The 11,950-nt window shown below is 45.0% G+C and overlaps 1 protein-coding gene across 1 annotated transcript in view; it reads left to right on the top strand.

Annotated features, from left to right (window-relative positions):
• The window catches only part of LOC140737941 (allograft inflammatory factor 1-like), a 29,298-nt gene extending 17,552 nt beyond the window's left edge, over positions 1–11,746 (top strand). The window contains exon 6 of the mRNA XM_073064803.1: positions 11,451–11,746. Within this exon, the coding sequence (XP_072920904.1) occupies positions 11,451–11,535 (85 nt within the window). The 3' untranslated portion in view covers positions 11,536–11,746. The remainder of the gene's footprint in view (positions 1–11,450) is intronic.
• Positions 11,747–11,950: the final 204 nt, after the last annotated feature.

The raw sequence follows: 11,950 nt of genomic DNA on the forward strand, positions 1-11,950 counted from the left end.
AGTGAGACTTGGTTGCAGGGGAGGCAGGATTGGCAGAGCGGGATTAAAGGGGAAGGGTGGTGTTACAAGTCAAGGAAAATGTCACGGCAATGATCTGTCAGGACAGACTGAGAACTTTATGACTTTAGTGAGACTTTATGGACGGAACTGAGGAATAAGAAAGGTATGACCGTGTTAACAGGACTATGTTATAGACCACCTAACTGTCCGCAGGATTTAGTGGAACAAATTTGTAGAGAGATCCACAGACTGTTGCAAGGCGATTTTAACTTTCCACATATTGACTGGTACTCCAATACTGCAAAAGGACTAGATGGGATAGAGTTGGTCAAATGTGTTCAGGAAAGTTTCCTTAATCAGCACATAGAAGTCCCAATGAGAGAGTGTTCTCCTATCAGGGATTGAGACAGGGTAGGTGGCAGATGTTTGTGTAGGGGAACACTTTGCATCCACTGACTGCAGTACCATTAGTCTCAAAGTAAATATGCAAAAAGATAGGTCTGGTCCACGGATTGAGATTGGAGAAAGGCCAATTTTGATGGTATCGGAAAGGATCTGGCAAGTGTGGATTGGGACAAGTTGTTTTCTGGCAAAGGTGTACTTGGTAAGTGAGAGGCCTTCAAAAGTGAAATTTTGAGGGTGCAAAGCTTGTATGTGCCAGTCAAAATAAAAGGAAAAGATTACAGGTTCAGAGAACCTTTGTTTTCAAGAGAAATTGATGGCCTGGTTAAGACAAAAAAGGAGGCGCATGGTAGGTATATGCAGTTAGGAACAAATGAGTTACTTATGGAGTATAAGGAATGCAAGGAAGAAATCAGGAGCACTAAAAGAAGGTATGAGGTTGCCCAAACTGTCCAGGTGAAGGAGAATCCTAAGGGATTCTACAGATACATTAAGAGAAAAAGAATTGCAAGGGACAAAATTGGTCCTCAGGAAGATCAGAATTGTAATCTATGTGTGAATCCAAAAGAGAATTGTTGCATCTGTATTTACTCAGGCGACAGACATGGAGACGATCAAAGTGAAGCAAAGCAGCAACAAGATCATGGATACAGAGGAGGAGCTGTTTGCTGTCTTGAGGCAAATTACTTACTCACTACCCGTTATGCCTCTGGCATTTAGCGTGGCAACTGAAGTCCCCATCTCTGTCTGTAAAGAACGATTCTTCTTTGCTGCTTCCGTAACAATTGTTTTTTGACAAGTCAGGGTTGTTAGCCCTGAGCTGAACCCCCGAACCTGGAGGACTGGTGGACCACTCTTAGTCTGGCCTCTACCCTTTGACCTGATTGGCATAGGTGACCCTACCAAGACCCAAAGCATAAAGCACCTGACTCCAACCAACATTGCTCTGTGGGTCATTGAGGCATGTAAGTCTCCAAACCCTATGACCAGGTGGTGGTCCTCTTGGAGGATGAGGCAAATTAGGGTGGATAAATCGCCAGGGCCCGACAAGGTGTTCCCTTGGACCCTGTCAGAGATGTGCAGAAATTGCTGAGAGTCTAGCGGCAATATTTAAATCATCCTTAGCAACAGGTGAGGTTCTGGAGGATTGGAGGATAGCCAATGTTGTTCCACTGTTTAAGAAAGGCTGTTAAATAAATCAGGAAGTTATATGCTGGTGAGTCTGACATCAGTTGCGGGAAAGTTTCTGGAAAGTATTATAAAGAACCAGATATATGAGTATTTGGATAGATATGGACTGACTAGGATAGTCAGCATGGCTTTGTAAGTGGTAGGTCATGTCTAACCAATCTTAATAGAGTTTTGTGGAAGTTACCAGACAAAGTGGAAGTTGTCTACATGGACTTTAGCAAGGCATTTGACAAGGTCCTGCATGGGAGGCTGGTTGGGAAGGTTCAGTCGCTTAGTATTCAGGATGAGCTAGTAAATTGCATTAGACTGGCTTTGAGGAAGAAGCCAGAGAGTGGTAACAGATGGTTGTCTCTCTGACTGGAAACCTGTGACTAGTGGAGTGCCACAGGGATTGGAGCTGGGTCCATTGCAGTTTGTCATCTATATCAATGATCTGGATGATAATATGGTTAACTGGATCAGCAAATTTGTGGATGACACCAAGACAAGATGTGTATTAGATATTAAAGAATATTATCAGAGCTTGCAGAGGGATCTGGACCAGCTGGGAAAATGGGCTAAAAAATGGCAGATGGAATTTAATACAGACAAGTGTGAGGTGTTGTGCTTTGGTGGGACCAACCAGGGTAGGTCTTACACAGTGAACAGTAGGACACTGAGGAGTGCGACAGAACAGAGGGATCTGGGAATACAGGTCCATAGTTCATTAAAAGTCATGTCAGAGGTAGACAGGGTCATAAAGAAAGCTTTTGGCACATTGGCCATCATAAATCAAAGTACTGGGTGCAGAAGGGATGTTATGTTGAAGTTGTACTTGATGTTGATGAGGCCTAATTCAGAGCAGTTTTGGTCACCAACCTACAAGGAAGGTGTAAATAGGTAGAAAGAATACAGGTAAAATTTACAATGATGCTGCTGTGTCTGGAGGACCTGAGTGTTAAGGAAAGACCGAACAGGTTAGGAATTTATTCCTTGGAACATAGAAGGTTGAGGGGAGATTTAATAGAGGTATATAAAATTGTGAGGTGTGAAGATAGGGTAAATGCAAGCAGGCTTTTTCCACTGAGGTTGGGTAGGACTACAACCAGAGGTCATGGGTTAAGGGAGGAAGTTGGAAAAAAATTAAGGGGAACATGAGGGGAAACTTCTTCACCCAGTGGGTCATGAGAGTGTGGAATGAGCTGCCAGTGCAAGTGACACATGTAAGCTTGACTTTAATAGTTAAGAGAAGTTTGGATAGGTACATGCGTGGCAAGGGTATGGGAGTAGTAGGCAGTTTAGATGGTTTGGCAGGGACAAGATGGGCTGAAGGGCCTATTTCTGTGTTGGACTTTTCTATGACTATGACTCTAGAGAGACATTCTAAAATGATCAATAAAGCAATTGTTTGGAATCAAATGACTTTTCGCCTGGTGTCTCAGGGCTGGGTGTGTCTGTCCCATGCCCCCTCGCACTCTCCAGCCCCTACCACTCCTTCTCTGCCACCTGTCCCACACCCCTCCTGTGGCACTCCACCCTCTCCGTTCATAACATCCTTTGCCTCCTTCAGATTTACAAACTCGCTCTCTGATCCACATTGACAAATACAGTCTTCGACACCCTAACACTATATATCAGACCATAAGACAGGGGAGCAGATTAGGCCATTCAGTCCATCGAGTCTGCTTCGCCATTCAATCATGACTGATCCCAGATCCCACTCAACCTCGTACACCTTTGATACCCTGGCTGATCAGGAAATTATTAATTTTCACTTCAAATATACCCACAGTCTTGAGCTCCAATTTGTGCCTCTTTGGCTACTCTTGCAACTAAAACATTTGCACAAACTGTATGTAGGAGGGAAGGGTTAGATTGATTCTCAGTTTGGAAAAAAGTAGGCCCAATATTGTGGGCCGAAGAGCCTGCGCAGTGTTTCTATGTTCTATTGATCAGATCACAGCTGGAGTACTGTGAGACTTCCAGTTGAATCAGGACCTCAAAAAAGATATGAAAATATATACAGTAATGACTTAAAGTTTGTGTGAGCCGGTAAGAGAAAAGAGTCTGACTAAGTGTCTGAATGAACTGAGACAAAAATGGTTCCAGGAATGAAGTGGTTAATGTTTGAGGAGTGTTTGATGTCTCTGGGCTTGTGCTCCATGGAGTTCAGAGGATGTGGGATGGGCTTCTCTAACAGGTCTGAGATTCTTGCTCCCTGTGTGGATGAGAGTGGCGGCTACAGGAAGGATGAGCAACCTGACTGTAACACTGTAGTTTAGGGAGCCATTCAAGAGAGGGGAGAGAAGAGAAATGTAGTGATAATTGGGGATAGTATAGTCAGGGGAATAGACAGAGTTCTCTGTCGTGAGGATAGAGCATCTTGAAGGCTGTGTCTCCTGTCTGGTGCCCGGGTTCAGGGTATCTTATCTGACCTGCAGAGGAATTTGCAGTGGGAGGGGAGAGATCTAGTTGTCGTAGTCCATGTTGGTACCAACAACATAGGTAGGACGAGGAAAGAGGTTTTGCTGAGGGAATTTGAGCAGCTAAGGACTAAATTAAAAAGCAGGACCAAAAAGGTGGTAATCTCTGGATTACTACCTGAGCCACATGTAAACTGGCATAGGTACAAGAAGATTAGAGAGTTGAATGCGTGGCTCAAGGATTGGTGTGGGAGAAGTTGGTCTGAATTCGTGGGAAACTGGAACCAGTATTGGGGAAGGAGGGAGCTGTTCCATTGGGTTCTGGATTCTGGCGAATCTCATAACTAGGGCTGTGGCTAGGGTGTTAAACTAAATAGCGGGGGGGGGGGGGGATCAAAAGTTTAGAGAAGTATGGATAAAGTAAAAGAGAAAAGTGTGGATAAAGATAAAGTAAAAGCAAAAGTTAAAAAAGAGAAGTAAGGGTGGAATGCAGAAAAGTCAAGTGCAATAAGAGACAAAGATTACTAGATTTCACAATGAGTGTATGGGCACTTTATTTGAATGCCCGTAGTACTCTAAACAAGGTCCATGCACAAATCAGTACAAAGAGGTATAATTTAGTGGCCATTACAGAAATGTGATTGCAGGGGAGAGAGGACTGGGAATTAACTATCCAAGGATATCAGGTAATACGAAAGGATAAGCAGGAAGGTAAGGGAGGTGGTGTTATGTTCTTAATTAAGAATGAGATCAAGGTGATAATGAGAGACAATATAAGATCTAAGGAGCACAATGTTGAATCCATCTGGGTAAAGATTAGGAATAGTAAAGGGGAAAAAATCACTGGTGGGAATTGTCTATCGGCCACCGAGTAATTAACATTACAGTAGCGCAAGCATTAAACAGAGTAGTATCTGAGGCATGTAAGAATGGAACAGCAGTTATCATGAGGGATTTTAACTTGCACATAGATTGGGTGAATCAAGTTGATCAAGGCAGTCTTGAGGAGGACTTCATAGAATGCATCCATGATGGCTCTCTTCAACAGCACATCACTGAACCTACAAGGGAACATGCCATCTTGGATATGGTCCTGTGTAATGAGACAGGCAAAATTAGTGACCCTGTAGTTGGGGATCCTCTTGAGAAGAGTGATCACAGTATGATTGAGTTTCTCAGACAAATGGAGGGTGCAATATTTCGATCTAAAACCAGTGTACTATGCCTAAACAAAGGAGACGACAACAGGATGAGGGAGGAGATGGATAGGGTAGACTGGGAACACAGGCTATATGGTGGGACGGATGAGGAAGAGTGGAAGACTTTCAAAGAGATTTTTTAAGGTGTTCAACAGAAGTATATTCCAGTTAAAAGCAAGGACTGTAAAGGTGGGAAGAGCCAGCCTTGGATAACTAAGGAAATAAAAGAAGTCATCAAACTAAAAGCTCATGTGTACGAGTAGTGGGAAACTGGAAGATTGGGAAAACTTTAAAAAGCAACAAAGAACCGTTAAACAAGCAATAAAGAGAGGGGGATAGATTATGAAAATAAACTGGGACAAAATGTAAAAATGGATAGTAAGAAGTTTTTGTAATTATATAAAGTGGAAAAGGGTAGCTAAAGTGAACATAGGTCCCTTGGAGGACGAGAAGAGGGAATTGATATTGGGTAATGAGGAAATGGCAGAGGCTTTGAATGACTATTTTGTGTCGATCTTCATGGTGGAGGACACGTCAAACATATCAAAGAAAGATGTATGGATGCGATGGAAGGTGAGGACCTCGATATAATACCTATCACTAAAGAGGTAGTGATGAGCAAACTTACGGGCCTAAAGATAGACAAGTCCCCTGGTCCTTGATGGAATGCATCCCAGGGTACTGAAAGAAATGGCAGAGGTTATAGCTGAGGCTTTGGTGATAATTTACTAAAATTCTCTGGACCCTGGGCTGGTCCTTGTAGATTGGAAGAAGGCAAATGTCACGCCACTGTTCAAAAAAGGATGTAGGCAAAAGGCAGGTAACTACAGGCCAGTTAGTTTAACATCTGTAGTTGGGAAAATTCTTGAAGCTATCATTAAAGAAGAAATAGTGAAGCATCTGGAAAGAGATGGATTCATCAGGCAGATGCAGCATGGATTCAGCAAAGGCAGGTCCTGTTTGACAAACTTACTGAAGTTCTTTGAGGATAAAACAAGCACAATGGATAGAGAGGAACAGATGGACATTATTTACTTGGATTTCCAGTAGGTATTCGATAAGGTACCACATAAAAGACTTATCCATAAGATAAGGATGGGTAGAGTTGCGGTTGATGTATTAGCATGGATAGAGGATTGGTTAACTAATAGAAAGCAGAGAGTTTGGGATACATGGGTGTTACTCTGGTTGGCAATCAGTGGTGAGCGATGTGCCGCAAAGGTTGTTGCTGGGGCCACAACTGTTCACGATATACATTAATGATCTGGAAGAGGGGACTGAGTGTAGTGTATCTAAGTTTGCAGATGACACTAAACTGAGTGGAAAAGCAAATTATGCACAAGATACAGAGGGTCTGCAGAGAGATATAGATAGGTTAAGTGAGTGGACAAGGGTCTAGCATTTGGAGTACAATGTTGGTAAATGCAAGGTCATCTACTTTGGAAGGCAAAATGCAAGATCAAATTATTATTTAAATGGTAAGAGATTGCAGCATGCTGCTGTGCAGAGGGACTTGGGAATGCTTATGCATGAATCACAAAAGGTTGGTTTGCAGGTACAGCGGGCTATCAAGAAGGTGGAATGTTGGCCTTCATTGCTAGAGGGATTGAATTTAAGAGCAGGCAGGTTATGTTGCAACTGTACAGGGTGTTGGTGAGGCCGCACCTGGAGTACCGTCTTCAGTTCTGGTCTCCGTACATGAGGAAGGATATATTGGCTTTGAAGGCAACGCACAGGAGGTTCACCAGGTTGATTCCAGAGATGAGAGGGTTAAACTATGAGGAGAGACTGAGTCGCCCGGGACCGTAGTTGCTGGAATTCAGAAGAATGAGAGGAGATCTTATAGAAACATGTAAAATTATGAAAGCGAGAAATAAGACAGAGGCAAGGAAGTTATTTCCACTGATAGGTGAGACTAGAACTAGAAGACATAATCTCAGGATTCTGGGAGTGGAATTAAGATAGAGATGAGGAGGTACTGCTTTTCCCAGAGAGTGGTGAATCTGTGGGATTTTCTCTGCCCGCTGAAGTACTGGAGGCTACCTCAGCAGATTTATTTAAGTCAAAGTTGGATGGATTTTGCATAGTAGGGGAATTAGGGTTATGGAGAAAAGGCAGGTAGGTGGAGATGAGTCCATGGCTTGATCAGCCATGATCTTATTGAATCAGGTTCGATGGGCCAGATGGCCTACTCCTGCTCCTATTTCTTATGTTCTTGTGTTAAACCTATTGGACACTGAAAGCGCTAGACAGAGTGTTAGTGGAAAGAGTGGCCCCATTAGGAGAGTCTCAGACCAGAGGGTGCAGCCTCAAAATAAAGGGATGTCCCTGTAGAACTGAGGTGGGGAGGAATTCCTTCAGCCAGATGGTGGTAAACCTGTGGAATTCATTGCATGGAGAACATTTCATTGTGTGTATTTAAGGCAGAGATTAATATGTCCTTGGGTGGTAAGGGGTTTACAGGGAGAAGGTGAAACAATGGGGTTGAGAAAGATCAGCTACAACTGAATGACCCAATGGACAGAATGCACTAAATCTACTCCTATATTTTACAGTCTTGTGATCTCAGAACATCAGCCTTCCTCAGGTGTGACAGCACTGGACAGGGTGCAGAGGAGATTCACCAACATGTTGTCAGGGGCGGACTGTTTCAGTCAGGAGAGATTGGACATGCCAGTCTTCTTTCCACAGAGCAGAGGAGGTTAAGAGGGAACATGACAGAGGTATATAAAATAATGAAGGTTTTAGACAGGATAGACTGCAGGAATACTTTTCCCTTGCCGGAGCCAGTATAACTGGAGACTTTGGGTAAGGGGAAAAGATCCGAGAGGGGAACATTTCTTACCAGAGCCTGGTGAGCAACTGAATCCTGAGAGAGTAATTGAGTCACCGGCAGCATGTAAGAAACCGAATAATGGAAGAGCTCAGTGGTCGAGCAGCATCTGGGGAGGCAAAGGTGTTATTCCACGGTTGGACCTGGTCTCCTACATCATGGTTGTTTTTTCCCCTTCATATAACAGAAACTGCAGTCTCTTCGATCAAGGCATTTAAGCAATATCTGGACAAGCACTTTAACCATCAAGGCATAGAAGGCTGTAGGGCGTGTGCTGGATGATGGGATCAATAGAATGAGTGCTCGCTGGTCGGCATGGACGCGGTGGGCCGAATAGCCGGTTGCCCCGGCCATTAATATCCGCCAACTCTAGTTTAAGTACTTTGAGCCGCTAGGTGGCAGCAGCGCTATTCCACGTAAGAGCCAGACAAACACTCACCCAGTCATCCTCCTTCCGACATTGAAGGACTCCCCGCACTCTTACAAACTTCTGGCGCCTCCAGACTGTTCCAGCGCTACGGGGAAGTATGGAGTGCACAGTCAATATCTGCAATGCAGCTTCCAAAGCTCTGTGGTTAGAAAAAAAAAGAAGGCTGTAGCGGTCTGGTAAACAGCGGCGGTCAGTTCAAAAGGACCTCGGGAGAGGAGGTCAGACGAGAGGATGCATGGTTAAGATTGGACTTGGACACGCTGCAGTGAAATCAGAGTATGTTTCTCCTGTCAACACACACAAAATGCTGATGAAGGGTCTCGGCCCGAAGCGTCAACTGTTTACTCTTTTCCATAGATGCTGCCTGGTCTGCTGAGTTCCTCCAGCATTGTCTCTGTATTGACAACAACATTATGAAAACAATAGTTTTTTTCTAATTATGTTGTTTTATTAAAATGGAATATAATTTATTTGCTATATATTCTTGTGGATGTTGTGTACAGCAGGCAGTGAAGAAAGCTGATGGCATGTTGGCCTTCATAAGAAGGGGAGTTGAGTATAGGAGCAAAGAGGTCCTTCTGCAGTTGTACAGGGCCCTGGTGCGACCACACCTGGAGTATTGTGTTCAGTTTTAGTCTCCAAATTTGAGGAAGGACATTCTTGCTATTGAGGGAGTGCAGCGTAGGTTCACGAGGTTAATTCCCGGAATGGCGGGACTGTCATATGTTGAAAGATTGGAGTGACTGGGCTTGTATACACTGGAATTTAGAAGGATGAGAGGGGATCTGATTGAAACATATAAAATTATTAAGGGATTGGACATGCTAGAGGCAGGAAACATGTTCCCGATGTTGGGGGAGTCCAGAACCAGAGGCCACAGTTTAAGAGTAAGAGGTAGACCATTTAGAAGGGAGTTCAGGAAAAACTATTTCACCCAGAGAGTTGTGGATCTATGGAATGCTCTGCCTCAGAAGGCAGTGGAGGCCAAGTCTCTGGATGCTTTCAAGAAAGAGATAGAGCTATTAAAGATAGCGGAGTTAAGGGATATGGGGAGAAGGCAGGAACGAGGTACTGATTGTGGATGATCAGCCATGATCACATTGAATGGCAGTGCTGGCACAAAGGGCCAAATGGCCTACTCCTGCACCTATTGTCTACTGTGTCTCTGATGCTGTGTGTGAAACTGCTGCAGGTAAGTTTTTTCATTGCAGCTGTTCATACACATCCCTGTGTATGGCAATAAACTCGACATTGACATTGACTTTGGCTTTGGCAGCATGGTGTTAGAGCGTTGTGGAGCCAGTTGCAGCAGTGGGTCACACACTCTCCTCTCTCCTCCGTTTCTGGGTGGGACAGTGTCACACACACCCCTCTCCCCCTCTGGACTGGGTGGGACAGTGGGTCACACACAGCCCACTCTCCCTCAGGGTCCAGGAGTTGTGTATGGAATCTGCAAATAGACTAGACTGGAGGGACCAGCCTGGAATTCTTGGCACTGTATCTAACATGCTGCCGCACTCCTGGGAACATGTGATCATTGAAGTTGGGCTTACTGTCTCCCACACACGTACCTATCTGTGCAGTTGCAATAAAAAACCCACTTGTAGCAGCATAACATTGGATAAACAACATCAACAATAAAATATAGAATACACAATTTCTACACAGAGGGACATAACTAGAACAAAGAGGTGACCAGAGCGGTTGTGGTGTTGCTGTGATGAGATGGTGTTTAGGGTTGTGGCCAGTTGGTTCAAGAACCGGATGGCTGAAGGGAAGTCACTGTTCCTGAACCTGGTCGTGCGGGTCTTCAGGCTTCTGTTCCTCCTGCCCGATGGTAGCTGGGAGAAGATGCCATGGCCTGGATGGTAGGGATCTTTGATGAGGGATGTTGCTTTCTTGAGGTAGCCCCTCCTATAGATATTACCGATTGTGGGGAGGGATGTGTCCGGGCTGAGTCCACTACTCTCTGCAGCTTCATCTGGGCATTTGAACTGCTGTAACAGACCAGGCTGCAACCCACACTTTGGGTGTCACACCCCTCATCAGGCACTCCTCATACATCAGCTGTTTCACCTCCCGCAGAGGCTGCCCAGCCTGCAGAGTGTTTCCAGTATTTTCTGGTTCCATTTCAGATTTTCAGTGCCTGCAGTTTATTTATATTTACTCGAGACACAGAAGTCTACAGCATAAAAAAATCAGGCTCTTCTGACCAAACGTCTCCATGACAACCCCGAAGCTCATCTACACTAATGTCATTGATCTGGTTGAGACCAGTATCCCTCTGTACCTTTCCTAAGGACATGATTCTCAGCAGAGCTTGTCAGAGTGTTCGGTACCAAGCCGAACCTCCTTAACCTCCCAAAATGGGGCAGTGTAGAGGGAGGTCGGCTCAGTATCTAAAGACCATAAGACACAGGAGCTGAATTTGGCCATTCGGCCCATCGACTCTGCTCTGCCATTCCATCGTGGCTGATTTATTATCCCTCTCAACCCGATCCTCCTGCCTTCTCCCCGTAATTTTTGACACCCTTGACTAATCAAGAACCGGTTAACTTCCGCTTTAAATGTACCCAGTGACTTGGCCTCCACAGCAGCCTGCCAATGAGTTCCACACATTCACCACCCTCTGGCTAAAGAAATTCCTCCTCATCTCTGTTCTAAATGGATATCCCTCTATTCTGAGTCTGTGCCCTCTGGTCCTAGTCTCCACCGCTATCGGAAACATCCTCTCCACATCCACTCTGGCTAGGGTCTTTCCATATATGACAGGTTTCAATTAGGTCTCCCCTTATTCTCCTAAACACCCTGGGAGAGTGTGACAGGACAACACAGAGAAATGTGCTGTTCTTGCCCTAATCATATTTGGCAAAACCGAACAAGAGAGGTTTTCTGGTGTTTATACCAAACCTCCTTTTTAACGATTTCGCGATCTAGGGCGACCTGCTGGGGGAACGTTGAATTCATTTCTCCTCTTCTGTTTACCTTCACAGAATAATGATGTACGAAGACAAGACAAAGGAACCAGAGAAACCCACAGGACCCCCAACAAAGAAAACCTTCAGCGACCTGCCGTGACCCAGTAGTGATCGTCCGAAACCCAAGTCCGCTCGCCCCGTCCCCAAAGCCGTCGGCTTCGAGCTCGGTAACGTCCCCTGCCCCTGGTCGACCTTGTCTCACCCGCCAATCATCCCGAGCACCGCGGAGAGCGCGCAAAAACCCGCGGGTAATCTGTAACCAATCAGACGGATCTCTTACTTTGTTGTTTATTAAAACTCGTGGTCATGTTTGCCTGGTTGAGAGTTATCTTTCTTATCAGTTTCTCAAACAGTCCTCACTTCTCTTTAGTTCCGATTCATTTACTTATCATGTGTACAGTGAAAGGGTCTTTCGCGATGGCACCCAACACACCCAAGGGTGTGCTGAGGCAGCCCACAGGTGTCGCCGCACATTCCGGCGCAAACCTAAAGCATGCCATAAAGCTCGGCAGAAC

The sequence above is a fragment of the Hemitrygon akajei genome, chromosome 2 (assembly GCF_048418815.1).
Source record: "Hemitrygon akajei chromosome 2, sHemAka1.3, whole genome shotgun sequence".
In the NCBI taxonomy this organism is placed as follows: domain Eukaryota; kingdom Metazoa; phylum Chordata; class Chondrichthyes; order Myliobatiformes; family Dasyatidae; genus Hemitrygon; species Hemitrygon akajei.